The 27,847-nt window shown below is 60.6% G+C and overlaps 1 protein-coding gene across 2 annotated transcripts in view; it reads left to right on the top strand.

Annotated features, from left to right (window-relative positions):
* The window catches only part of IGSF9B (immunoglobulin superfamily member 9B), a gene marked incomplete at both ends in the record, with an annotated part of 48,011 nt that overhangs the window by 11,898 nt on the left and 8,266 nt on the right, over nt 1-27,847 (top strand). Inside the window, 16 exons of one of the 2 annotated variants that reach the window (XM_081114091.1) lie at nt 1,432-1,578; nt 7,708-7,859; nt 8,164-8,281; nt 9,442-9,583; nt 9,882-10,027; nt 12,521-12,663; nt 12,963-13,103; nt 13,191-13,307; nt 13,576-13,726; nt 14,773-14,884; nt 17,664-17,839; nt 19,409-19,635; nt 20,437-20,521; nt 22,319-22,480; nt 22,766-22,811; nt 23,415-25,064. In XM_081114091.1, coding sequence (XP_080970217.1) covers nt 1,432-1,578; nt 7,708-7,859; nt 8,164-8,281; nt 9,442-9,583; nt 9,882-10,027; nt 12,521-12,663; nt 12,963-13,103; nt 13,191-13,307; nt 13,576-13,726; nt 14,773-14,884; nt 17,664-17,839; nt 19,409-19,635; nt 20,437-20,521; nt 22,319-22,480; nt 22,766-22,811; nt 23,415-25,064 — 3,715 coding nt within the window. Of the gene's footprint in view, nt 1-1,431; nt 1,579-7,707; nt 7,860-8,163; nt 8,282-9,441; nt 9,584-9,881; nt 10,028-12,520; nt 12,664-12,962; nt 13,104-13,190; nt 13,308-13,575; nt 13,727-14,772; nt 14,897-17,663; nt 17,840-19,408; nt 19,636-20,436; nt 20,522-22,318; nt 22,481-22,765; nt 22,812-23,414; nt 25,065-27,847 lie in introns of both variants that reach the window. The other variant, XM_081114092.1, reaches the window with a different exon arrangement.

Raw genomic sequence — 27,847 nt, 5'->3', positions numbered from 1 at the left:
TGCCTGTGTGAGCGTGTGCATGTGTGAGTGTGAGCGTGTGTGCCTGTGTGAGTGTGTACGTGTGTGAGCGTGTGCATGCGTGAGCGTGGGCCTGTGTGAGCGTGTGTGTGCGTGAACGTGTGTGTGCCTGTGCGTTGGGGTTTAAAGGACGGGAGGAAGCTGGCAGGACACTGCTTTTATCTTTCCTTCTGGCTCCTGAGTCTGCACCGCTTTTCTCTCGGAAAACTTCCGTTTCTCTCCCTCCCTCCTGCGCCTGTGTCTCCTTTCCTCTCTCTGGCCCGGCTGGCTTTGATAGTCTGGCTTTAGGCAGATTGCCAGTGCGGAGACAAGAGGAAGGCGGAGGAGGTTGTGACATTGGAGTGAGGTGGGCTGAGGTGGTGGGGGAGGGGAGAGAGGACCTGGGGGTGCCCGGGCCTCCTCCCTTGTCCTGGAGAAAGGGGGGCCGCTCCCCATTCTGCTGGGCTCCTGCGGCCAAGCTTACCTTCTAGAGCTGTGAGACAAACTTTCAGCGAGCCAAGGATGACTTCTGGGGGGAAGAGGGTAGAGTTAAGGAGGCCGCTGGGTGTCTGCTCTGCTGGCCAGCCCTGTCCTCATTCTCCAGCTCAGGCCTGTGGCCTCGGCTCCTGGGGCCCTGGGCCCTGGCTGGACCAGCAGTGTTGCCAGCCCTGGTATCAGGGCTGGGAGGGGTCCTAGCACCCTGGTCCCCAGCCTGCCTTCCCTCTGCCAGACAGAGGGGTATGGGGCGCGGGGCCCAGCTGGGGTAGGGGTGTTACTCCACCTGAATGGAAGTGCTCTGGGGCCTGGCCTCTTCCTTCCCTCTCTTCTCCCCTCCCTCCCTTCTCTCCCTCTCTCCCGCCCTCTTCCCCTCATCTCTGTATCCCTCATGCCTTCCCGTCGTCCCTAGCGATGTTCGAAAGAAGGGGCGCATTCTAAGGCCTGAGCTCTTCTCAGTGCCAAGAGCAGGGAGGCAGTTGCAGCTGGGACGGGGCCCACTGAGGCTGGAGGGGAGGGACCGGGACTCCATGGCTGAGGCTTCATACCAGCGGTTCTCAACCTGTGGGTCACGACCCCTTTGGCGGTCGAACGACCCTTTCACAGGGGTCCCCTAAGACCATCCTGCATATCAGATATTTACATGACGATTCATCACAGTAGCAACATGACAGCTATGAAGTAGCAACGGAAATAATTTTATGGTTGAGTCACAACATGAGGAACTGTATTTAAAGGGCCAGAAGGTTGAGAACCACTGCTTTATGCCTTTTCCTTTGCCACCTGCGGCCAGAGGTCGGGGCCAGCTGTTATTTCGGGCCCTGTCCCCGGGAATGGCCCTGCCCCCGGGAATGGCGATGGTGGGGCCTGTGCCTTTAGCTGGGGTGGGGGTGACCAGGTGTGGGCCTCACCCCTGGGCTCTTGTCCGCCTGTCCCCAGGCCGAGCGAGTCTTCACGACAAAGCTTCGCTGCGGCTGGAGCAGGTTCGCTCTGAGGACCAGGGCTGGTACGAGTGCAAAGTGCTCATGCTGGACCAGCAGTATGACACCTTCCACAACGGCAGCTGGGTGCACCTCACCATCAACGGTGAGTACGGGCCTCCTCCCGGGCCGGGAGCCCCCAGAAGCCTGCTGCCTGAGGGCCCGCTGGAGGGGAAGCCTCTTTTCGGGCGGCACCCCATCGCTACTCCCAGTCCCTGCTGCAGAGAGGAGCCTCAGCACGCTGGGCCCCCCTCCACACCCCTCAGCTGGCTCCCCTGAGCCTCGGGTCAGTGGGAGCCTGGAGCAGCTGCTCCCTGGGCGCGGGGCAGGGGTATGCTGTGTGTGTGTGTGTGGGGGAGGGGGGGGGCGGGGTGATTCCTCCCTTACTGGGAGGAAGGCATCTGGTTCTCGAAACCGGGGCTAAGGCTTGGTGGAGGCACCGTTCCCAGCCTCGGAGAGACCCTGCCAGCCAGGAAATGCCTCCCCGCTCCAGTGGAGTTCCCAGAGTCCCCCCATTACTGCCTTCCTTTGCAGGGTGACATTTTGGTTCCTTGTGAAATGCATTCATTTGCATAAGATGTGCTGAGGGCCTACTGTGCGCCACGCTCTGCACCAGGTGCTGGGAAGACGAAGCTGAGCGCACCCGGTTCAGCCCCTGCCCGGACCGGGTTTACCGTCTCCTAAACCAGGAGGATCCTGGGAAGGGGAACAGTTTTAATGGCTGTCAGTTATGGAGAGCTCAGGCTAAACGAGTTGTGCCGTGTGCCATGCTGTTCCAGCGTTCGGGCGAGGAGGCCCAGGCGGAGGCTGCAGGGGAGCCTGCTGGCTCTGTGTTGGCCCAGGCAGGGGGGCCGGGTTGCCCGGCTGGAGAGCCTCCTGTGTCACTGGGCGTCCTGACTTGAGAAGGCCTCCTCTGGAGGAGGCAGGAGGAGCTGGGGAACAATTAAAGGAGAGTGAACCCCATTGTGCGGGGAGAGCAGATATTTGTGTCTTGTTGTTCTGGCTAGACCCTCACTCTGCCTTATTCAGCGTTTGGCGAAATGTATTCAGCCACACTGTGCTGCAGACACTATGCTAGCTCCCGAGGCTTCGACGGCGCATGGGCTTGGGCGAGCACACACAGCTGGGTCCTCATGGCTCTGATGTGTGGAGGTGCCGTGGTCGGGAGAGGGATGGATGGCGTCCCACTTGGATGCTTCTCAGCATCAACCTGCCCCAACCTGCCCCGAGGGATGGCTCCGTCTGCCCACCTGTGGGGCCGGGTCGTCCTCCCAGGGCTCGGGTCCGGCGGGCCAACCCATCCAGGGTCCTGGGAGCACAGAGCATTTGAGCCAGAGCCCTGACCTCTGGGGAGGGCAGACTTAGAGGTGGCCGCCTGGGCCCGAGTGGGTCCAGGCTGCCGGACCCATTCGATGCAGCAGCCGGCTCGCGTCAGCCAGGCCCCAGAGACTGATGGGAGGCTGGCTTTAAATCCTGGGTGGGCTGTCCCTACCACCCGGCAAGCTTTTGAGTCACCTCCTTTGGCTGCAAGCTGTTGTGTGTGCCGGGAATGAAAACTCATCTTAATATTAGCCCCAGCAAAACATCATTAGGGAGGCACCCCCGCGGCTGAAAGCCTCACTGAAGGCTGAGCCAGGAGTCCCCACGCTGCTCTGTCTCTCCTGTGCCCCTTCCTGCACCGGCTCAGCTTCCCTGCTCCCCCGCTCCTCCTGTCCTCCTGCTGGTGTCCATTCAGCAGCCTGAGACCCAGGCGTCCGTGGACACTACTTGCAGGGCAGGAAGTAGGGTTGTGTGTTTGGTACAGCCTCTATCTTCGTTTGCATGAGTGGGAGTCGATTCTTCGGGGACTCCTAATTGCTCGGAGTGGAACCGGCATGGAATAAGAGGCTGCAGACACTTGGTCATGAATCCATCACGTGGTAGCTGTCTGATCCTGGGCGACTTAAGTCACCTCCCTGAGCCACGGTTTTCTCAGTTACCAAGCACAATGCCAATCGGCAAAGCCGCCGTGAGGATTAAGGGCAGCGCTGTGTGAGAACGTGCCTGGCCCGGTGTCTGAAGGGTTCATGACCTGTGGGGTAATTATGGGTAAGATGCTGGCCATCTTCCTTCTCGAGAGAAAAAAACCAAAACATACACAGATGAAATCAGAGGAGAGTGTGGCCGCAGGAATACATGGTGACACGGGAAGGACTTCAGGCTGCAAGATGCAGAGGGCTGTCATGGTTTGAAAGTGCTTGTGCGTCACCAGTCATTACCCATTCAAATCCCAGCGTCCGCTCTGTGGCAGGCTCTGGGGGGCATAGCGGTGGGCAGCCACGTCCAGAGACAGTTCGATATGGGCTTTGGGAGCATCTCTGGGGGAACCACCCTGTGCAGAGAGAGAGACCCGGGCAGGGACGGGGAGTGAGCCAGGTGCAGGGTGGGGCGGTGGGGAAGAGTGCTCCAGGCAGAGGGAACAGCATGCGCGGAAGCCCAGAGGAAGGCGAGCCGGCCCGCTCAGGGCTCAGGGAACGCAGGCAGGTTATTTATATAGGAGTGTTCGCTCGGAAAGCTAAGGATGTGCACCATCTGCTCCAGGCTTTAGAACCAGGCTTCTCACTTGCTTTTACCAAGGAGCCTACCTCCCAAATAGGTAGAACAGGCACAGACAGCTCCCACGGTGAGCGGGAGACCTCTCTCCTTTCTTCTCTCTTCCCTTCATCTCCTTTCTTCTCCCTTCCCTTCATCCCAGCATACATGCTGTCCTGGCTGAGGAGGCTGGAGCCCCCACCACGCCATGGCTTCCAAACTAGAACGTTTAATGTCAGGCATTTTCTGACAGGGATCACCTTTGGAAAATGGAAAGGCCAGTGAAAAATTAGAATTACAAATTGCCTCCTTCTCCTTCTGCGTTTTCTTGAAGATCGGTTGTGTGGAAACAAACCCAATTATTTCTTTATCACATACAAAATACCTCCCCCGCCTCCCCGCGCCCCCCCCCACCCCCCTCTTCCTAGCCAAGCCTCCCTTTAGGTTGGTGAGTTCCTTGGAGGCGAGGCCAGCCCATGTCTAACCTGCACTGGTAATTATAGGGCACTTGTAAAAAAGAATGAAGCCTGGAACGCAGCTGGCAAGCTAACACCGAATTCAGTAAATAATCCAGACTCAAACCATTATTTTCCTGAAAACTTGAAATTGTTCAAAGTACTTTCCTGATTAGCACCTAAATAATAAAGTAATTATGTAATTAGTAATTAATTTGTCACTTCAGGACATAATTTAATTTATTATCTTTCTTTTAAGCTTGATGCCAGAGGCAGTGGAGGCTGTGGCTGTATTCACTGTGTTTCCAGGGGCAGGCTTGGTGGTGGCGGGGGCACGGGTGAGGGGGTGAAGGTGGCGGGGGAGGGGGTGTCTGCTGGAAGTGAGTGCACATTTCGGGGCAGGAGGGGAGGCCTGGGAGTGAGGACAGGATCCCCTTTTAGGGTTTGGATGATTTTTGCCATTACTCTTGGTGTAGGAGACACTGGATGAGAATTGCCTCCTTTGAGGATGTCTGTAGAGTGTGTCTGTGTGTGTGTGATGGAATGTGCTTCTCAATTCATTCAGTATTCACCCTCCCAGAGTCCCCATGTGCCCATGCTGAGCTAAGGGCTTAGGAGGTTATGGGAGAAAATGGTCAGGTTCATGCTCTTAACGAGTGTTTTGTGTTGTTTGTGTTGGTCTGTAGGTGTGTGCATGTGTATGCACATTCATTCATTCATTCAATCATTCAACAGATGTTTGTGGAGTACTCTATTACATGCCAGGAACTATGCTGAAAGCTGGGCATGTGGTGGGATTTGTGGAAAAGATCTCTGCTCTCCCAATGAGAGAGAAACCCCATCCATCAGCTGCCCCTACTGGGGACTGAGCCCGCAACCCGGGCATGTGCCTTGACTGGGAATCGAACTGGTGACTTCTTGGTTCATGGGTCGATGCTCAACCATTGAGCCACACTTGGCCAGGCAAGACGTCTGCTTTCTTTTTTTTAAAAAAAAATATATTTTATTGATTTTTTACAGAGAGGAAGGGAGAGGGATAGAGAGTTAGAAACATCGATGAGAGAGAAACATTGATCAGCTGCCTCCTGCACACTCCCTACTGGGGATGTGCCCGCAACCAAGGTACATGCTCTTCACCGGAATCGAACCTGGGACCCTTGAGTCCGCAGGCCAACGCTCTATCCACTGAGCCAAACCGGTTAAGGCAATCTCTGCTTTCTTAAGGAGAGGTAGTGATAAGTTCTTTAAGGAAAATGAAACAGGCTAAGGGGCAGGGAATGCTAGAAGTGCCATCTCAGATCAGCTGACCAGGCCAGGCCAGATGGCATCTTAGCAAAGAACTGCATGAGCTAAAGGAGAGACGATTGTATGGAGCTCTAAGCAGCGAGGACAGCACATGCAAAGGCCCTGTGGTTGGATGTTCTTGGCGCATTCGCGGTAGACAAAGAAGGCAATATGGTTAGAGCACAGAGAAGGGGGGGAAATATGATAGATGAGGTTGGCAGAGGGGCAGGGGAGCACCAAGGCTAAAATGCCCTGAAATCTTCTCATTGCTTCAGAGGCTCCTGAGGAGATGATAGTGATTGTGCATGTTTACATTTTACAAGATCCTTTTTTCCACACAGATGTATTTCTCACATCGATCCTGGAGGGCGGGGGCTTCAGGAAAAGCCCAGAGAGGCTGAGTTACTTGCCCAGGGTTACCCAACGAGGGGCAGGCTGGTGCATGAACTTGGTCCTGAGCTTTGGATGCCTCGAGATGAGCTGAGCGTGGCATTGTGGCCCCACAGGGCTGGTGTTCAGAGAACGGATGGTCACAGGCGGCAAGACTGACCATCCTGCCTCTACAGGCAGCTCTGAGAAGTGCGGCCCAGGCTCTTAAAAGCTTTATCCAACACCATGGCATTTTAGTTAAAAATCCAACGCAGGTGGCCAGGTGGTGGTGTAGGGGGGCAGCCTTGCATAATCAGAGGAGCGTCAGGAAGGCAGCAGCCTGGCTTTCACGGCCCCGATGGAGGCAGGCGGCGAGTGTCCGGGTGTCGCGCCTGGCTGGGCTGGGGCCGAGGAAGCGGGGTGTGCGCGTGGTCATGAGGTGAAAGGGAGGGTGAGGGGACGTCTGTGGAGCTGGTGGCAGCAGCTGCGGGCTCTGTGGGAGCCTGGGGACAGCTGTCTTGTCTGTCACCGTCTTAGTGCTGAGCTCAGTGCTTCCCTGCAGATGCTCAGCAAACGTGGGTTTGTTGGGAATTTGCCAAATACAATGGAAAATGTGTAGAGTTTGGACACAGCCAGGCACGCTTTGAATTCCAGGTTTCCTCTCCCAGTGTAAGATCCATGGGCAGAGGATGTCTCCACCTTCCCGCCTCCCTCCGTACACCTTGAAGAAGGTCAGGCATGAGCCTACGAGGAATGGTTGCACGGGTGGTGCCTCGTGCGGGAATGATCACCGGGGCACGGTGCCTGTTGTGGGCGCAGTGCTGGTGTGGGCGCGGTGCTGGTGTGGGCGCGGTGCTGGTGTGGGCACGGTGCTGGTGTGGGTGCAGTGCCTGGTGTGGGCTCAGTGCCTGGTGCGGGAATGATCACCGGGGCACAGTGCCTGGTGTGGGTGCGGTGGCTGGTGTGGGCGCGGTGCTGGTGTGGGTGCAGTGCCTGGTGTGGGCTCAGTGCCTGGTGCGGGAATGATCACCGGGGCACGGTGCCTGGTGTGGGCGCGGTGCTGGTGTGGGTGTGGTGCCTGGTGTGGGCTCAGTGCCTGGTGCGGGAATGATCACCAGGGCACAGTGCCTGGTGTGGGTGCGGTGGCTGGTGTGGGCGCGGTGCTGGTGTGGGCTAAGTGCCTGGTGCGGGAATGATCACCGGGGCACGGTGCCTGGTGTGGGTGTGGTGCCTGGTGTGGGCTCAGTGCCTGGTGCGGGAATGATCACCGGGGCACAGTGCCTGGTGTGGGTGCGGTGGCTGGTGTGGGCGCGGTGCTGGTGTGGGTGCGGTGCCTGGTGTGGGCTCAGTGCCTGGTGCGGGAATGATCACCGGGGCACGGTGCCTGGTGTGGGTACGGTGCCTGGTGTGGGCTCAGTGCCTGGTGCGGGAATGATCACCGGGGCACGGTGCCTGGTGTGGGTGTGGTGGCTGATGGGGAGGGGGTGTAGGGGGGGTATGACATGCGGGGCAGTAGCCCTTGAATCACACCCTGAGCCTTTGCGGTCTCTTTGCAGCTCCCCCCACCTTTACAGAAACACCCCCCCAGTACATTGAGGCCAAGGAGGGGGGCAGTGTCACCATGACCTGCACAGCTTTTGGGAACCCCAAGCCGATTGTCACCTGGCTCAAGGAGGGGACACTCCTAGGTGCTAGTGGGAAATACCAGGTAGGTGTGCTGTTGGTGGGGCCACTGCCCCCCCTCCCTCCCTTCCCCCTCCCTTCTTCCTCCCTTCGCCTCTTTCTCCCTCTCCAAGGCGGTCTCCCTCTCCATGGGACCAGTGACGCTGTGCAAAGGCACAGAGGGAGATGGAAGCAGCAGGCACACTGGCTGGGGTGTGTCGTTGGAGGGAGATGAAAACGAGGCCCCTCCTCCGTCTCCCCCAGTGCGTGAGCCCCGAGGCCCCCTCCGCCTGAGGGGGGCGTTGGGCGGGCTCCAGGTGGTGCTGAGCTTCGTCTCTCCCTGGTCCCAGGTGAGTGATGGGAGCCTGACGGTGACGTCGGTCAGTCGGGAGGACCGAGGTGCCTACACCTGTCGCGCATACAGCATCCAGGGAGAGGCGGTCCACACCACCCACCTGCTTGTGCAAGGTAACAGGGGTCTCCCTGGCTGCTTTGTGCCTGGGGCCTTTCTCTGGGAGCCCCGCAGAGTGTGATTGCCCCAGCTGGGGGCAGGGGGAAGTGGGCAGCTGTGAGGAGCCGGGCAGGGCACCTCCCAAATACCACGGACTTAATGCGGGAGCTCCCACGGTGGCTTGCCGTGGCTGTCACCTGGGTGGCATGAGGCCCATGCTGGGTGGGTTTCTGTCTCTGCCCAGGTAGGGTTTAAATAACTGAGGGCATTTGGCACTTGGTAGAGCTGGGGTCTGCACGGGCAGCACCTGGAAATGCCAGGCTGCCCGGCCCGGGGCCCAGACGGTTCAGAGGGGTGGTATCTGGGCGGCCAGGTCTCTTCTCTTCTCTGAGCCCACCCACCTGCTCTGCCTCTGCCCGCTGCCGGAGGTTGGTGGTGGCTGTCCGGGCTGCCAGGACTGCTGGTCAGCTCTTCCTGCCTGTCTGCTGACTGTTGTGCTGAGTAGCATGGGGCTAGGGTTCCCTCTGCAGTTTGGAGGAGAACTGGCCTCCTGCAGGAGAGCGCGGCCAGGGCAGCTGCAGCTGCCTGGAAAGCCAGCCCGGGGACGGGGATTCTCCCCGCTGTTTGCTCTGCACCCCCACCCCAAGTCCTCCCTCTGGGCGCCCTCTTACCCTGTGCTGGGTGAGCAGGGCACACTTCTCGCTCTTCTGGGGCAGCATTGCTCCTTGCTCTGGACTGAGAGAGCCCTGGGGGCCTCCCTCAGGGCTCTTGGAGAGAAGATGGGCAGGAAGGACCCTGTGTGTGTGTGTGTGTGTGTGTGTGTGTGTGTGCGTGCACATGTGTGTGTGGTGTTAAATGGCTAGCATTTGTAGAGGGGTTATGCATGGGGGCATGGGGCAGGTAGGTGCCAGGCGTCTCCCGCTGGCTCAAGGGGGTGGGGCACACATCCAGCACCACCTGCATCTCTGGGACCTGTAGGCAGAGTAAGGACCTGAGCACTGACAGCAGCGAGAAGCGTCTCCATGACAACGGCCTGGGGCTGTGCTGCTACCTCGGGCCAATGCTGCCCCCAGCCTCCCTCTCGGTTCCAAGCACCAAACACCCTTCCCAGAGGCCCTGGTGCTCCCTTCTCCCTGGCCCCGCCCGGTGAGGTCATGCTGGTTTCCTGTGTCCCCAGGGCCTCCCTTCATAGTGTCCCCTCCTGAGAACATCACTGTCAACATATCCCAGGATGCTCTGCTTACCTGCCGGGCGGAGGCGTATCCCGGCAACCTCACTTACACCTGGTACTGGCAGGACGAGAATGTCTACTTTCAGAAGTGAGCACCCTGCCCAGACCTCCTGGGGGCGGGGCGGCCAGGGGCCCCTGGCCAGGCCTCCGAGCAGGGCCTGCTGCAAGCTGCCCTGCGGCTCCGGGAACTTGGAGGGGGTGGTCCGTGCACAGGTCCCGCCTGTGAGGGCCGTGTCTACACCGAGGGGCCCTGGGATGCAAGGGCGCACTGGGCTCTTCCTCGTGCGTGGGGGTGAGGGGATGCGTTGCTCCCCTGGTGTTCATGGAAGATCCTTGTCTCCCCCCCCCCCCGCCCCCTTCCCTGTGTCGCCTCGTCTCCTCTACAGTGACCTGAAGCTGAGAGTGCGGATCCTGATTGACGGCACCCTGATCATCTTCCGGGTGAAGCCTGAGGACGCAGGGAAGTACACCTGCGTCCCTAGCAACAGCCTGGGGCGCTCCCCCTCGGCTTCCGCCTACCTGACTGTGCAGTGTGAGTAGGGGCAGGGCGGGCCTCAGCTGGTGGGGGTTCCAGAAGGTTTGGGCCACTTTAGCCAGACGGGAGGCTGGAGAGCAGCCTCGGGTCAGGGGTTGTGGGAGGAGGAATGACGGAGACAGGAAGCCAGGACAGCCCAGGAAGAGGCCCGCACCTGGGAATGTCATTTGAGGTGAAACCAGCCTCATGGTGTCTTCTGGGGGCCACATGCTGGCTGCCTCAGGTCGGCCGAGCCAGCCTCAGGTTGGGGTCAGGGGTCGGCAGACCTTCTGGACAATCGCGCTTGCACTGGATGCCAGCCAGCACCTGTCTCCACCTGGGGTCGGACACTTGGTGGTATTTTTTTCTTCGGTGTCTGAGGAGGTGTAGCTTGAACCCATGTGGGGTTAGATGTCCATCCGCCTGGACGGTGTGAGGGGCCAGGGGACAGGCTCCTCTTCCGGTCCAGCTCCCCCAGCACCTGGCTCCCTCTCGCTTCCTCGTGCCCCTTCTCTGGGGCTGCCGAGCTCCCAAGGAATGAGCTGCTCTCGTGCCAGAATGATGGGGGGGCTTTTGTGCGAGCACAAGAATTCACTTTCCTGATCTTGAAGACTTCAGCAGTCACTGCTCCCCGCCCCCTGCGAGCCAGCCATTGTGAGAGAGAGCAGGATGAGCCATGAGGATTCATCTCTTCCTTTTGATTTGCTGATGGTCCTGTCACTCAGGCAACAAAGGCCCCATGGCTGCTGTAGGTGACGGGCTCTCCATCACTTGAAGGCAGGAGAACTGCTCACCCTGAAGGCCAAGGCGGGGAGTGGCAGGGTGAGGAGGGTCACCGTCTGGAGACCTGGAGTCCGCACTTGAACTGGGGACACGTAGAACAGCGGGTGACCCCAGGAGGCGGCTCACCTCTGACCCAGCCTCGCAGAGCTGGGCGCTCGCCTGTCTGCATTGCATGCGTGTGCAGGTGGAGCCAGCGGGACCCGGAGCCTGCCAGAACTCCCATGCTCCCGTGCCTACTGCTTTCTTCCCTGTGCGATGATTTTGCTGCGTGCGGCCCAGGCATCACCTCTCCACTCTGCTGGCCGCTGACCGCGAGGACTGGCAGCGTGCTGTGTCAGGAGGCCCACGTTGCTAAGAGCTGTGAGGCCCAGGCCATCAGGTCTGTCCCACCCAGACCTACAAGTGAGAAAAAGCCAGGCAAGAAGCTATTATAAGCGACTTACCGTGTGCCTCGCGCTGTGCCGGATGCGCAGGAACCAAGGGGAGGGGGACGCCTCTTCGAGCAGGATCCTGGCTGGCTGATGTCATCTGTGCGGGAAGGTGGCAGCGGCGGACAGAGAGAGCAGCGGGGGAGTCTCGGAGGGGCGATGGCTCTCTCCAGGACTGAGGCCGGTCCTCCGAGCCATGGGTGCTTCCGTCTCCCTCTCCCACTTGTCCCTTTTTACCTCCTTCCTGCCTTCAAGGAGAACCCGGGGTGCGTGTGAGGTTTTTCAGGTGGGTGAGACAAGGATCTTTATTTCTGCTAAAAAGCAGTGTTCAGAGTATTTCCCATTCATAAACGCTTTGAAAACCTTGGAGGAAAAGGAAGAAAAAAAAAAACACACCCTCTACCATACAAAAGTAGGAGGCTCTGTCTAAATATATACCTCGGCCTGGTATTTATGTAATGCTGTTCTCTGAAGAGCTCCAAGTGCTTGAAAGATCCCAGCTCATTCATCCTCTCCGCCTCCCTGGAAGTTCCACGTCTTTCCCCTCGGTAGCCCTCAGGGAAGTCGGGGGGAATCGGAAGGTGATGGATGACTCACCCACACGGCAGGATGCGCGGCTCTCGCTGCTGCCCCAGGAGCCTGTCGTCGGCTCTGTGGCCGGGGCTGAGGGTGCCCTCCAGCTGCACAGAAGGGAAACTGAGGCCTGAGACGGCAGCCAGCAGAAGGGACAGAGCGGAGCCACCTGTGGTTCGGCCTCGCCCACCTCGTGCACAGACGGCCATTCATTCCTCTTTGGGCTTAGGGTGTGGAGCCAGGAACCGGCTCGGTGATAGGACTTGGGGTCAGCAGGTGGGGGAGGGGGTGGTCAGGGTTGGCTTGGAGGGTGGGAGTCGAGGGAGGGGCTGGGGAAATGGACAGGAGAGCCCCGCCCATCGGGCAGCAGTGTTCACATCTGCTGGGCTGGGGCAGGCAGCTCGTGCCTCAGTGCCTCTGGGCATTCAGAACAGAAGCGCTGGGCATCCTGGAGGCCGGGCAGACAGAAGCCTGCAGCCTGCACTGATGGCTCAGCGTGGCCTCGGGGCCATCAGCCCAGGAGGCCGGGGTTTGCTGGCCGCGGTGGGCCCAGCACTCAGCTCCGTGTTGAGCATTGAGGACACCAGGTGCTCACTGAGCGGAGGGAGGGTGTGAAGGGCTATACTTTGGGGGGTGCCTGTGTGGTGGCTGGGCCCCCGCCGGGAGTTCTCTCTTCTTGACTTCCCTCGTGTCTTTCTTCTCTCCCACCCGACACTACCCTCTCCAGACCCAGCCCGTGTCCTCAACATGCCCCCCGTGATCTACGTGCCCGTGGGAATTCACGGCTACATCCGCTGCCCCGTGGACGCAGAGCCACCGGCCACCGTGGTCAAGTGGAACAAGGACGGCCGCCCCCTGCAGGTCGAGAAGGTGCTAGAGAGACGCATGTGGGGTACCCATGAGACGCACCCTCTCCGACACTAAGGTGCTGCCTCTGGGGGTCTGGGTCCTGCCAGGAGCCTTCCCCTGAAGCTCTGGCAAGCTTAGAGCTGCTGCCCATGGGGGTCCGCAGCTGGCAGGGCACCGAGACACCCCTTCCCAGGGCAGCTGGTCTCTGCCCGGCCTGCCCCCAGGGGGGCTAGTGGAGCCGCCCTGCTCGGGTCTGGCCCTGTTGGGGCTGGGACTGGTGCGCACCCCTGACCATGGCCCCGCTCTGCTCCCTCCGGCAGAATCTCGGTTGGACCCTGATGGAGGACGGCTCCATCCGCATTGAGGAGGCCACAGAAGAGGCCCTGGGCACGTACACCTGTGTGCCTTACAACACCTTGGGGACCATGGGCCAGTCTGCTCCCGCACGGCTTGTCCTGAAGGTGAGGCCCGGGGCTACAGGGGCCTCTGAGCGGTGGTGCCCGTCGTGCCCCCCGTGCCCACCTCCACGCCCGCTGTGCTCCCTCCAGGACCCCCCGTACTTCACGGTGCTACCAGGCTGGGAGTACAGGCAGGAGGCCGGCCGGGAGCTCCTGATCCCCTGTGCTGCTGCGGGGGACCCCTTCCCTGTCATCACCTGGAGAAAGGTACCTCTGGGTCCCGGAGCTCCCGGGACGCGTGCTGGAGGGAGGGTGTCTTTTCTGGGGGGCCATGTGCTGAGGGGCCAGGGGACTTCTTGAGGGCGCCCTGGCAGGGGGCGTGGAGGGCGGTAGCACTATCTTCCAGCTCCTCCGACCCTGAGGTGTTGGTGGCCTCTCTCCTCCCCTGCCCGACCCGGCTCCTCCTCTCTGCCCTCCCCCCGTCCCCCCCACCCCCCGGCTCCCGCCCTCCTCCTTGCCCCCTTGCTTGGCCAAGGTAGGGAAGCCCAGCAGAAGCAAGCACAGCGCCCTGCCCAGCGGGAGCCTCCAGTTCCGAGCCCTGAGCAAGGAGGACCACGGCGAGTGGGAGTGCATCGCCACCAACGTGGTCACCAGCATCACTGCCAGTACCCACCTGACCGTCATCGGTACGGCCGGCCGCGGGCAGGCAGGGGGTCCGGGTGCTGGGGACTGTGGGCGTCTCTGGCCGTCAGTCCACTCTAAGCCGGAGCCTCCGCAGGTCTCCGGAGCCCTCTGCGGGCTCTGTGAGGGCGGGGACGTGGGGCCACTTCTGGGAGGTCTTTTTTGTCCCCAGCAACCCCCCGACACAGAGCTGAGGCCCCTGTGTGGCCAGTAGCCATGGCTCGGAGCTCTGAGGCTGGGGCCCGCGGGGAAGCTGGGAGGCAGGAATGGGGGATCTGGGAGGAGGATGCCCCGAGATGAGATCCCTGGTGGGGCCTGGCACAGAGCAGGCGGCCGTTCACCTCTCCTGGGGCACCATTGGGCATTCTGCTCCCGCTGACTGGCCTGAGGTGCGTGCACCGTTTTGCCTGCACTTCTGGGTGCTGACAGCTGCAGTGGTAGCCACAGCCAACACGCCGGGAGCGTTTCCCGCCCGTTTCAGGCACTGACCAGCGGTGCCTGGCCATGTACCACTTGGGAGGGGCAGCCGCGATGGCCCAGGGCACGTGCGTGGACGTGAGGCCGGCGGAGTGGGCACCTTGCTCAGCGCCGCCTCACGGATGCATGGTGGGCAGGGCAAGCCAAGTTGAAGTTCTTCACTGCGCAAGCCCGAGTTCGGGTGCGTGTGGCTGTCTCCTGAGGCTGGGGACCCTATAGGAGATGGTTTGGGGTTTTTTGGCTTTGCCTGTGATCGTAAGGAAGTTTCTGTGCTCGGAGGCGGGCACAGGGCTCTGTCCTCGGGTGATGGAGTGATTAGGTTTTCCTTCGGCCCACGCTCCCAGAGCTCATGCCCCTCCTGCCGGGTGGACTAGGTGGCACGGTGGGCTGGGTTTCCTTCTCGTATCCTCCGACCCAGCAGGCCAGGGCGCCAGCTCCTCCCGGCGCCCCCAGCCCCAGGCCCTCCACGTGGGGTGCCGCCTCCTGCTACTCTGCAGCAAGGTTTGCGGGGGGCCCAGCTCGGGGGAGGGGGGCTCAGTTCTTTCGGTCTGAGAGGTCTCCACTTGGTCTCCAGGCACCAGCCCCCACGCCCCAGGCGGAGTCCGGGTCCAGGTCTCCATGACAACTGCCAACGTGTCCTGGGAGCCCGGCTACGATGGAGGATTCGAGCAGACATTCTCAGTTTGGTACGGACCTCTGTGAGTCAGCCCCGCATGCTTTGCTCTCTGCTTCTCCCTCCCCACCCCCAGTTCGGTCCGTGCCTGGGTAGGTGGGGTTCTGAGAAGGAGATGGTTCTTCACCAGACCCCACAGGAAGAGGTGTGTTGACGCAGTGGCTAAGGTCTTGGGGGGGTGGGGGGTGTGTATCTGGGGGACTCTGGGCGCCCCTGTATTCCCAGCCAGAGGTTTGGGAGGCCGGGGCCTGAGCTGTCCATCACGCTCTGCTTTCTCCCCCGCTGACCTCACTGTTGTGACCTTGTTGTGTCCTTGGCCCATGCTGCCTTTCGGTCCCCCGGTCCTCTGGAGTCTGGGGGAGACTCCTGGTCTCCAAGGGCATTGCGAAGCAGCCCAGCCGGAAGTGCGGAAGCTGAGTTTTATTCTGTGGCCCCCTCCCCGGGGGTTACAGAAACCAGTGGGGAGAGGAACTCCCCTTCCTGGCCAGGTCTTGAGCACATGCATGTTCCCTCGAGGACCCCGTGTCTCTATTGTGTTCATGTCTCTTATGCATTTAGCCAGATTCAGCGATTTGACATCCTTGCCCAGACCGGGACGGGGGTGGGGTGGTGGGGGTGGGGTGGGGGGGGGGTAGGTCGAGGTCAGAATCTGGCTGAGGACCAGAGGGTTAGAAAAGGGAGAAAAAGGCCACAGCCAGCACCTCCCATCGCCTCTGGGTGGCCCTTTCCGACATTGCTCTCCTGAGCCAAGAACTGCCCGCCTGCACCATGGGCATCCCTTACAGGGTGGAGGGATGAGCCCCTCACTTCTTCCTCGAGAAGGAAGAGACCTGTCTCCCCTGGGTGGGCATCCGTGCCAGACTCAGCCCTGGGAGGAGGAAGCTTCAGATCCAGGAGGAAAGGCCTGGAGATTCAGGGAGAGCCCCCGATACACCTCTAACAGCGAGGGGAGCTGAGAGGGAACCCGCTCCTTCCCATCATGGGGACGTGGTGGGTTTTTCCCAGACTGACATCCTGGGCATATTGAGTTCTGGAGTGGCCAGCTGGGCCCAGGTGGTGAGCTGGGGGACTCTGAGCTGCAGCCGGATCACCCCTCCCCTTATCTCTAGGCCTCCCCGGCAGGGTGGGGGCAGGGCGGGGTTCCTCACCACCCTGCTGGGTGACCCCTGCAATGTCCCGGCCCCGCTGGGCAGCTCCCTCGCTAGGGCCACGTTGGGTGTGGCCGAGCCACCTTTGGGGATGCCAGGGGGCAGGCAGGTCTGGGCATCGGTAGGGGTTTCGCTGGCTGCTTGTGGCTCTGCTCCACGCTGCTGCTCACCTGTGTTGCTTTTCACTCTTCGCTCACTCGCTGTGGTGCCTGGGCAGGGAAGGGCAGGTGAAAAGGTTGGGAGGTCTCCTTCCCTCCGTTCTTTCCGATGACCTCTCACTGTGTAATGACATACATTTGGCGCTAGCATTTTTGGTTTTTTTGTTTTTTTTTTCTGTGCTTTTCACCACCTCAGCTTCAACTCCTGGGCATACATGGTACTGAGCCTTCAACCTACAGGGGAACCTGTTGGGCACCCACTAAATGGCAGCTCAGGCCTGAGAAGGCTGTGAGGCATCTCAGTCCACGGGGCGACGGCTCCTCCCAGTGGTGATGCTGGGCACTGCACCCTTAGGAGATGCAGATAGAGCTGGGTGGTGGTGGGCTGTGTAGAACAGGTGTCAGGGTGACCTTCCCCTTCATTGTGGTTTCTGACCCGTCAGGCCTCAGGGAAGCTGGTCCCCACTCCGGGGAAACCCCAGGCATCTCTGTCGTGTACCCGGGACCTACCTCCTCTTCCGACTCCAACCTGGTTGGACTGAGAGAGCCCCCTGTGACTCCACGTCCCACGGTTGGCTGTCCTTGTGAGGGTGGGTGGCCGAGGTCACCTGAGTGTCGTTAGTCCTGCTGTTGCCAAATTGCTCATCGTCACGGTCGTGTTGTGGTACCTGCCTCGTTTCCAGTGTCCTCAGAGCCTCTCTTAGGGTTGTGACCAGGCTGAGATGACCCCAAAGCACAGTTGGTAATTTGACCGGTGTTTTTTTTAATTTTTATTTAAATATTTTTCTTGATTTCAGAGAAAGGAAGGCAGAGGAAGAGAGAGAAGAAGCATCAGTGATGAGAGAGAATCATTGACTGGCTGCCTCCTGCACACCCCACACTGGGGATTGAGCCCGCAACCTAGGCGTATGCCCTGACTGGGAATTGAATGGTGACCTCCTGATTCATAGGTCGATGCTCAACCACTGAGCTATGTCGGCTGGGCTTGACCGGTGTTTTTTTAAAATTATTATTTTATTTTATTTTATTGATTTCAGAGAGGAAGGGCGAGGAAGAGAGAGATAGAAACATCAATGATGAGAGAGAATTATCGATCGGCTGCCTCCTGCACATCCCCTACTGGGAATTGAGTCCGCAACCCAGGCATGTGCCCTTGGCCGGAATCGAACCTGGAACCCTTCAGTCCGCAGGCCGACACTATCCACTGAGCCAAACCAGCCAGGGCTTGACCAGTGTTTGAGCATGACTTACACCTGAGTGTCCCTTGTGGAAGAGGATGTGCCACGGGGGCTGGTGACCTGGCATTGTGAGGCGTGGCCCCTCAAAGTCGGGTGGCCATCCTTCCTTGGCCGTGACCTCTTTCTTGAACCTGGGGAGGCCAGCCCAGCGCCGCCGCTGCCTCCGGGAGGACCATGCGTGCTGTCGGTGTCCCCAGTGTAACCCACCCACCCTCTTGTCTTCGATCCTTTCTCTTTGCTGTGGCCAGGATGAAGCGGGCGCAGTTTGGACCCCATGACTGGCTGTCTCTGCCAGTGCCCCCGGGGCCCAACTGGCTGCTCGTGGACGCCCTGGAGCCCGAGACGGCGTACCAGTTCAGCGTCCTGGCCCAGAACAGGCTGGGGACGAGCGCCTTCAGCGAGGTGGTCACTGTGAACACTTTAGGTGAGGCCCCGCGCCGGGTGCTGAGGGTGTTTCCCGGAGGAGCTGGCGTGGGTCAAGGTCCCGCGTGGTCTGGACGGTGGCAGGAGGGGTCCCGGAAGCTGACATTGTCGTGCCTGCTGAGTGCCAGGCGCCTTCCTGGGTGCTTTCTGCGGTCCTGTCACTAGAGCTCCCGGGAAAGATGGGTCGTTGCATTTTGTGGGGCTCGTCTGTACCAAAGCACGTCCCCCCACGTCACTTTGGGCCGATTCCTGGTGCGTCCTTAGCTGGACGGAGGAGGCTTTGAACTTGTCCTTCCTGGCCAGGCCACATGTCCGCGCCTTCCTGTGGCTTCACGGGTCGGGGGACTGGGAATCCTTCCGCCTCCTGTACTTTGGCCGGCCCTTCCCTCTGGCCCCGGCTTCATTCGGTGGCAAGCGTGTGGCTGACCCTTCCTTCCTGGGCTCAGCGGCCACTCCTCCCACCTGGGGCCAGAGCGGGCAGCTAGGAGCAGGGGGCACCACCCAGCTTGCTTTACTGCCACCCGGGGGGCAGCAGGGACAGTGCCAGCACTGCTTGGGGTCTCCTCGTCGAGTCTTGATTCCCCCTGGGCCACGAGGGGAGCTGGAAGAACAAACTGTGTGTGGGAAGATATCCCTGCTTCCTTGGGAAGAGAACCAGAGATACGTTTGCAGTATTTTTGTAAAGATGCTATCTTATTAAAAAGCTGATTGCATTTAATGTGTCCTCCTTCCGTAGCTCCCATTTTATCCCTTCTTCTTCTTTTTAAAAAAATTGATTCTAGAGAGAGGGAGGGAGAGAGAGAGAGAAACATCAATGAGAGCCCTAGCCGGTTTGGCTCAGTGGATAGAGCGTCAGCCTGTGTACCAAAGGGTCCCGGGTTCGATTCTGATCAAGAGCATGTACCTTGGTTGCAGGCTCCTCCCCGGCCCGCGACCTGGTCCAGGTGCATGTAGTAGGCAGCCGATCGATGTGTTTCTCTCACATTGATATTTCTCTCTGTCCTTCCCTCTCTCTTCCACTCTCTCTAAAAATCAATGGAAAAATATCCTCGGTTGAGAATTAAAAGAAAGAAAGAAAGAAAGAAAGAAAGAAAGAAAGAAAGAAAGAAAGAAAGAAACATCAATGAGAGAGAGAGAGACATCGATCGGCTGCCTCCTACACATCCCCTACAGAGGACTGAGCCCGCAACCCGGGCATGTGCCCTGACTGGGAATTGAACCAGTGACCTCTTGGTTCATGGGACGATGCTCAGTCCACTGAGCCGCACTGGGAGAGCCACACCGGCCGGGCCCATTTTGTTCCTTCTGTGGAACTGGGCTCCTCCTAGATGTTGGAAGTGTCCTGGACACAGGAGCCCAGGCGCTGGCCCACAGCCACGCCGCCTTCCTGTGGTGTGGGAGGGCTCTCTTCTGGGACACCCTGGCCCCTGAGATGATGCCTGCACGGGCGTGTGGCCTGTGACCATCGCCTCAGGGCTACGGTGCCCCAGGGACACATGCTGAGCCAGAGATCGCGTGGACGGCGAGGCCACGGCGACCTCAGCACTGTCTCCCTTCTCTCCCGCCGCAGCATTCCCCATCACAACCCCAGAACCCCTGGTGCTGGTTACCCCACCGCGGTGCCTCACAGCCAATCGGACCCAGCAGGGTGTGCTGCTGTCCTGGCTCCCACCTGCCAACCACAGCTTCCCCATCGACCGCTACGTCATGGAGTTCCGTGTCGGAGAGCGCTGGGAGATGCTAGACGATGCCATCCCAGGCACCGAGGGAGACTTCTTCGCCAAGGATCTGTCACAGGTGAGCATCGAGCTCCCCCTGCTGATTCCCAAATTCTGGGAGTGACAGGACCCCTGGAGTCCCTGGACGAGAATCTGTGAAGTCTGGCCATGGACTGATGGACCACACACCCTGTTCATGTCTCCCCGGGAGCTGCCCATGGTGACTGGGGTTCCCCAGACTCAGGACCAGCTCTCCCAGGGGCAGTGGGGGTTGTATCACTGAGGGGTTTCTCCAAGCGCAGACACACAAGCGAGGGCGGGGGACAGGGGGCAGGGCAGGCCCGGGCTGGGTCACCAGACACTGACCTGAGCACCTTGCTGGGAGCCTAGCTACGATGGACAGGAGTTCCCAGGACTGTCTTTAGCTTCACCCTTTACCAGTTCAGAGCCTGGGGCACACATTATCTTTTTGCAGCCAACCTCCTTTAGCTGGAGAGAGAAAGCCGCCTATTCCCTGGGAAAAGACAGTCTCACCTACCTCCTGTCTCCCTTCCCTGGACACTCAGGGCTGGAATTGGCTCGTGGCTCCTGCAAGCCCCAGAGTGCCTCTCTTCCCATCTTTCCTCTCCATGATCTCACTTGACATCAGCCGTGGTCAGAGTATTTACACCACAGCAATTGGCAAAGGCTACAAACCAGAACTTCTTTTTTTTTTTTCACTTGAGAGCGGGTTGTTACACGCTTCAGGACCACTGCTTTGGGTGCCGTGTTCCACGACATGTCCTGGCGGGGTCAATGGTGGTTTGGTCGGTGGCGGGTCAGTGGCAGGCCAGTGGCCGCTCAAGTCCCTGGCTGATGGGTGTTGTCCCTCTGGCTGTAGGACACCTGGTATGAGTTCCGGGTTTTGGCCGTCATGCAGGACCTGGTCAGCGAGCCCAGCAACATCGCCGGCGTCTCCAGCACAGGTACTTGGGGGTAGGGGTCCTTTTACAGCTGCGGGGACATAGCCCAGAGCCCCAGGGAGTCAGGTCCACGCTCCTGCTTCCACGGCGGGTGGGGTTTCACCATCTCGAGCTGTGCTGACCTCGGTGTCCGTAAGGAAGCCGCAGAGAGGAAGTTAACAGGTCTTCTCATACTGTTGTCAGAAAGAACCGGTTTAAGTTCTTTTTCTTTCTTTAATATATTTTTATTGATTTCAGAGAGGAAGGGAGAGGGAGAGAGAGATGGAAACATCAATGATGAGAGAGAATCACTGATCGGCTGCCTCCTGCACACCCCCTACTGGGGATCGAGCCCACAACCTGGGCATGTGCCCTTGACCCAGGAATCGAACCTGGGACCCTTCAGTCCGCAGGCCAATGCTCTATCCACTGAGCCATACCGGCTGGGGCAGAGTTATTTTTCTATCAACTCCATTTCCTCCCGTGTGACCCTCTGTAATGGGGTGGGGCCAGAACAGAGATCACATGTCGTCGAGCATCCACTGAGCGCCTGCTGTAAGACTGCTGTAGAATCATGGTGCTTTGATTGGGAAAACTGCCGTTGGGTGGCGTTGCCCTTCACTCCTTCCTCTCCCTAGGTTTATTTCAGGCTCAATAAGGCCCCCTCCCTGGCATTTTCTCAATATAACTTTTTTTTCTTGCCTCTGGTCCCACGTCTACACATCTTTCTCCAGCTACAGTGTCTGAACCCCGCAGGTCCCTGTCTCCCTGTGGAGCGGCTCCCTTGGTTCCCTAGACTCAGGACCAGCTCTGGGGCAGTGGGGGGAGGTGCTTGTTTAGTGAGAAAGCAAGGGCACCATTTCCATGGGCACTGCTCCCCGGGGACCAGCTGGCAAGGAGCTGGGCCAGGCGTGGGGGCAGGGGAGGGGACAGGGAAGGACAGAGGTGGCATGAGAGCATCGGGTGGAGTGGAGGTGACTTCTGTGCTCTGTGGGGCTTTTTAAATTTTTATTTTATTTAAAAAATGTTTATAATCTGACGATTACATATATATATATATATATATTTAAAATATATTTTTACTAGAGGCCCGGCGCATGAAATTCGTGCGCAGGTACGGTCTCTAGGCCTGGCCTGTGATCAGGGCCATCTTCTCCTGCTGCCCGCAGCCGGCCCCGCTCCCCGCTGCCACCCACTCCTGATTCCCTGTTTGCCTTCAGGTGATCGGTGCCTGACGGCCGGGGAAAGGGACCAAGAGGTGGTTAGTGAGCCTCATAGTGACTGGTCCAGTGGTTGTTCTGGTAGTTCTGTCATTAGGGTCAATTTGCATATTACCCTTTTATTATATAGGATTGATTTCAGAGAGAGGAAGGGAGAGAGGGAGAAAGAGATAGAAACATCAATGATGAGAGAGAATCATTGATTGGCTGCCTCCCACACTAGGGACCGAGCCCACAACCCGGGCATGTGCCTTGACCAGGAATCGAACCATGACCTCCTGGTTCATAGGTCGACACTCAACCACTGAGCCATGCCGGCTGGGCATAAACACTAGGTTATTATATGATATTGAAATTGTCACCCCCACAGGGTAAGGTATTGATGCTCTTTCTTCTTTACCAGCTATGTGGTGGCTCCCTGGCTGTAATCCACCCCCTCCCCTCCTCCCCTGCCAGGCAACCCTCCTCGGGGCTGGAGCCTGAGCCTGAGCTGTACCGTTGTCTGTGCTTAAAGCCGGGCCACCACATGGGGGCTGGGTGTCAGAGTGGGTGGGGCCTTGGGAAGAGGACGCCTCCCAGGACTCCATGCCCCTCCCCGCAGACATCTTCCCCCAGCCGGACCTGACGGACGACGGCCTGGCGCGGCCGGTCCTGGCTGGCATCGTAGCCACCATCTGCTTCCTGGCGGCGGCCATCCTCTTCAGCACCCTGGCCGCCTGCTTTGTCAACAAGCAGCGCAAGCGTAAGCTCAAGCGCAAAAAAGGTGGGTGTGGTCCCCACCCCGGCTCTACCTGGCCCGGGTTCAGAAGCTCCCCGTCAGGAGAGACGGCCTGTGTGTAGGGTGGGGCCCCTTGAGAAGAGGGTAGAGTTGCCAGTGGGACTTGATTTGAAAGAAGGAGAAAGGACATGGGGACTGTGGGAGAGTCTGGGGAAGGCAAGCGCCTGGGGGTGGAGACGGGCTCCCTCATGGCTCAGCTCTGGGCCCTGTCGACGCTGGCATATGTTTTGGTGTCTCGGCCTCAGCAGGTCTCCCCCTCTCTCCTTCCAGACCCTCCGCTCTCCATCACCCACTGCAGGAAGAGCCTGGAGTCCCCGTAAGTGCCCCGGCCTGGCCCCGGGGGACACGCTGCTTGTGGTGTGCGGGTGGACGGTCAGGGTGGACGGTCAGGATGTGACAGTGGGCGGTCCACCTCGCTCAGCCCGTCTCGGCTCTTCCCCGCTGGTTACCGCTGGTTGATCGCGCTGTTCCCCGCAGAAGGAGCAGTCGTGTAAATGATCCAGATTCGCCGAGAACCCATTTCTCTCTGGCTTCGAGTGTAGTTCTGTGATTTATTTTTCGGTCATCCTAAGAGATTTGCCTTCTGAATATGTTTTGCGTTGTCATATTATAATGAGCTTGCTTTCTGCGAGCAACCTGGGAGGGAGTGAAGTGGCAGGTGGGACCGGACAGAGCCCAGCAGACCGTGGGGCGGAGCGGAATAGAAGCAGACATGCGGGTGCTCGCTCAGAATACACACCTAGACACATGGGGGGCGTTGGCCCAAGGCTTTCACGCCAGACTCTGCAGTCACCTGCGGTCTTGTTCCCTAGCCCTGTCTTCCCTGGTGACTGTGGTTGGCGTTGGCTCAGGGGACACAAAGGAGTAATGGCCCGTGTGTCCCCTGCCTCACCCTCCTGCTCTCCGCCTGCCCCCACAGCCTGTCCTCGGGCAAGGTGAGCCCAGAGAGCATCCGGACGCTCCGGGCCCCCTCCGAGTCGTCCGACGACCAGGGCCAGCCCGCAGCCAAGAGAATGCTGAGCCCCAGCCGGGAGAAGGAGCTGTCCCTGTACAAGAAGACCAAGAGGGCCATCAGCAGCAAGAAGTACAGCGTGGCCAAGGCGGAGGCCGAGGCCGAGGCCACGACGCCCATCGAGCTCATCAGCAGAGGGCCCGACGGCCGCTTTGTGATGGGGCCCTCCGAGGTGGAGCCCGCGGTGAAGGGCAGGCGCATCGAGGGCTTTCCCTTTGCCGAGGAGACGGACATGTACCCCGAGTTCCGCCAGTCGGACGAGGAGAATGAGGACCCCCTGGTGCCCACCTCGGTGGCTGCCCTGAAGTCCCAGCTGACCCCTCTGTCGTCCAGCCAGGAGTCCTACCTGCCTCCACCAGCATACAGCCCCCGGTTCCAGCCCCGCGGGCTGGAGGGCCCCGGCGGCCTGGAGGGGCGGCTCCAGGCGACAGGCCAGGCCCGGCCGCCCGCCCCCCGGCCCTTCCACCACGGCCAGTACTACGGGTACCTGAGCAGCAGCAGCCCCGGGGAGGTGGAGCCGCCGCCGTTCTACATGCCGGAAGTGGGCAGCCCCCTGAGCTCGGTCATGTCCTCCCCGCCCCTGCACACGGAGGGGCCCTTCGGCCACCCCACCATCCCCGAGGAGAACGGAGAGAACGCGTCCAACAGCACGCTGCCCTTGACTCAGACCCCCACGGGCGGGCGCTCCCCGGAGCCCTGGGGCCGGCCGGAGTTCCCCTTCGGGGGCCTGGAAACCCCGGCCATGATGTTCCCCCACCAGCTGCACCCCTGTGATGTGGCCGAGAGTCTGCAGCCCAAGGCGTGCCTCCCCCGAGGACTGCCCCCCACCTCCCTCCAGGTGCCCTCGGCCTACCCAGGCATCTTGTCTCTGGAGGCGCCAAAGGGCTGGGCCGGCAAGTCACCGGGCAGGGGCCCCGTCCCAGTGCCCCCCGCCGCCAAGTGGCAGGACAGACCCGTGCAGCCGCTGGTGAGCCAAGGGCAGCTAAGACATACCAGCCAAGGTATGGGCATCCCCGTGCTGCCTTACCCCGAGCCGGCCGAGCCGGGGGGACACGGTGGCCCCAGCACATTCGGCCTGGACACCCGGTGGTACCAGCCCCAGCCCCGGCCCCGGCCCAGCCCCCGGCAGGCCAGGCGCGCCGAGCCCAGTTTACATCAAGTGGTGCTACAGCCCTCCCGGCTCTCGCCTCTGACCCAAAGCCCCCTCAGCTCCCGCACCGGCTCCCCGGAGCTGGCCGCCCGGGCCCGGCCTCGCCCCGGCCTCCTGCAGCAGGCCGAGATGTCCGAGATCACCCTCCAGCCGCCGGCCGCCGTCAGCTTCTCCTGCAAGTCCACGCCGTCCACGGGCTCCCCGTCCCAGAGCAGCCGCAGCGGGAGCCCCAGCTACCGGCCCGCCGTGGGCTTCACCACTCTGGCCACGAGCTACCCCTCCCCTCCTCTGGGCCCCGCGGGGCCTGCGGACAACTTGGATGTGTTTGGACAGACGCCTTCCCCTCGAAGGATGGGGGAGGAGCTGCTCAGACCAGAGCCCCCCCCACCACAGTTACCTACTTCAGGGTGAGTGTGAGCTGCTTTCTCCCGCCCACCTGCACCTGGTCATTTTCCTGCCCCCCTCCCTCACTCCGCCCTCCACCCGTCCATCAACCAGAATGACAGGGCTTGTCTGGAATCGCTGCAGCCTCCCTGTGGGGGAGTTCTGGTCTTGGCATCAGCAGGGTGTGGTCAGTTGGGGTGGGGTGGGGCTTACCTGCCCAGGTACCCTGCCAGGAGCAGGAGGGTTCTTCTCCATCCAGCCCAGGGCTCTCAGGAGTGGGCACACATGGGCCCGGGGAGGGGCGTGGCATGCCCCAGGGATGGTCACCCCAGTTCCTGGTGGAGTGGAGAGCTCACCAGGTCCCTGGGATCCTGGCTGTGGGGGTGGTGCCAGGGTTTGTCCGGAGACCTCGCATCCAGGCTCCTTTGCTTCCCAGCCCCTCCTCCTTGCTTGGCAGGACCCTGAAGCCTCGCCTCCCTGGACCCCCAGGCCAGGGGCGCCCCTCTTCCCAACCCTGCCCTTAGTGGCCTAGTGAGCCCCGGGCCCCTCCCACGGCCTCTCCCGGGGGGCTTTGGGGGGCATATCCTGGAGGCTGGGGGCCAGATCTCAGGCTGTGAATCAGGGGCCTGGAACCACACACCCCACCCCAACCTGTGTGCCTCGCAGGAAGCTGCAGACAGACAGACAGACAGACAAGCTCCTGCGATCAGCCTGCCCGAGAGAGCACACTCTAAACAGCTGGTGTTCCAGGTACCAGTCAGCCTGGACGCCTGTCTGTGCCTTTCTCTGTCTTTCTCCTCCTCCTCCTCCTCCTCCCTGTCCTTCCTCCTCAAGTCTGTCTTTCTGTCTCTTTCTTCCTTCTCCATCTTCTCTGGGTTGGCCCAACTTGCTCAGAAGAGCCTGCAATGTCTCAGTAATACCCCTGGTCCCCCTCCCCTCCCCCCCCCGCCCCCTCCCTGCCTCCCTCTTTCTTTCTGGTTCCGTCCTTTGGTCTCTCTTAGTGTGGCCGCCTGTGCGGGGTGCCCAGCTCCAGAGGAGCTGGCCTGGTGGTAGGCAGGATGGGTGGCGGGGTCGAGGAGGAGCCCAGAGCCCTTCCCTTGCCCCACTCACTCCCACCCTGTCTGGTACCTGGAAGTGCAGGCCTCCCCTCCCACCCCACCTGCTCCTGGTGGGGGCGCAGGGCGTCCTGGGAGCGGAGGGGAGCTCCAGCCGGCGCCAGGCCAGGCGGCGCGCGTGGTTGCGTGGTGCCCGTGGTGTCTGCTGGAGATGCTGTGGGCGCAGCTGTGTCGTCCGCGCTGCAGCGCGCTCATCTGCTCTGTCCCATTGTTGGTCTGGCTCTCTGTCTCTCTCCTCTCCTTCCCTCGCCCCATTCTCTGGCCTCCTTGTTGGCTCTCTGGTCCCCGTGCTCCCCCCTCCTCCCCTCTGGGTGTGCGTGGGTGGTTGCCCCGCGGCCTGTGTTGATAACTGCTTTGTTTCTGATTGATCTCAGCTATCTGGGCAGTGTTGTCGAGACAAGCCTCTCCTCAGCTCAATAGGTAAGGGAGCTCCGCGGCCGGGGGGCGGGGGGCGGACAGGCGGACGGGGCTTCGGCAGGGCCATCGCTTCCTCTACAGGGGAATCCAGACCATGTCCCTTCACCCGCTCCGTGGGGGCGGCAGCCTCTGCTCCCTGAATCCACGGCTTCTGGGTTCCCCCCATCACGCTGCTCCAATAGCCCCTCCAGGCCACGCTCGGGCACTGCCTCGCTGCAGCTTCTCGCCCCGCCCGCCCCACATGCCAAGCTCTCTCCCAGAGCCGCCCTGCAGGCTCCTTACTCAGACACCTTGCCATTCCGCTGCCCACACACCCAGAGCTGCCCCGGAGGTTCCCTCGGGGCCCTGCATGCACCTGAGGGGCCCACAGTGCCTAAGACCTGCTTGGCCTCTCTGTACCCTTGACCATCTGCCTGGGGCCACACTGGTACCAGGAACACCCACCCTCTCTCTGCCCCGTTTTCCCAGCAGCCTCAGGTAGAGCACCCCCTTCCCCCGGGACCCCCAAACTCAGACCTTCTCTGGGGTGGCTGGCCCCTTGCTGTCTTCCTGGGGTCTTACGAATAGTTGGTCCCGTCAGGGAGCACAGGGCTGGGGTGCGGCCCAGCTCCTTCCCTTGGCCACGGATGGGGTCCTTCTTAGGACCAGGCCACCGGGGTCCTCTGAGGGCGGGGCCGGGAAACGTCCCCATGTCCACGCTCCTTGCGTTCTGCCGCTCGCCCTTGGCTGTTGCAAGGCTGGGCTGTGGACCTTGCCCTTAGGGTCACATGGCTCTTCGGGGTCCCTGTGGCAACCACTCCTGACCCTTGAGTCGCAGCTGCAGGGAGTCCAGGGGAGCTCGGACAGGTTTCCCAGGCAGGGGGTTGAGGTGGCAGGAGACACACACTCGCCCGGGATGGGGGCCTGCACTCCTCCACGCTACCCCGCCCCCCCCACCCCCCGGGTGGCTCCTTGGGGGGGGGGGAGCGGGTGTGTCTTAGGAACTGGGCATGCAGAGGGGTATCAAGTTTCTTAAAAAGGCTGTTAGGGTTACGCGAGGCTCGCTCTCGGGGTAACTAGGGAGACGCTTCTTTTTGCCATGGACGGGAGTGCGCAGGCCCCTCTGGCGCCCCGGCTTCCGCAGGTGGAAGCTGTGCCTCCCATTGCCACCTGAGAGATCCCGGGGGTGGGGGCTGGCCATGCTAACTGGGGACTATACAACATTTGCAGTCGTCAGAAAGGCGTCCCGTGGTGAGGATGCAGAGCCGTTTCTTTACAACCTGCAGCTAAAAAAG

Source organism: Myotis nattereri, assembly GCF_964212035.1.
Source record: "Myotis nattereri genome assembly, chromosome: 19".
In the NCBI taxonomy this organism is placed as follows: domain Eukaryota; kingdom Metazoa; phylum Chordata; class Mammalia; order Chiroptera; family Vespertilionidae; genus Myotis; species Myotis nattereri.
Note: the sequence above shows the minus strand (reverse complement) of the source record. Positions and strands in the feature narration are given on the sequence as shown.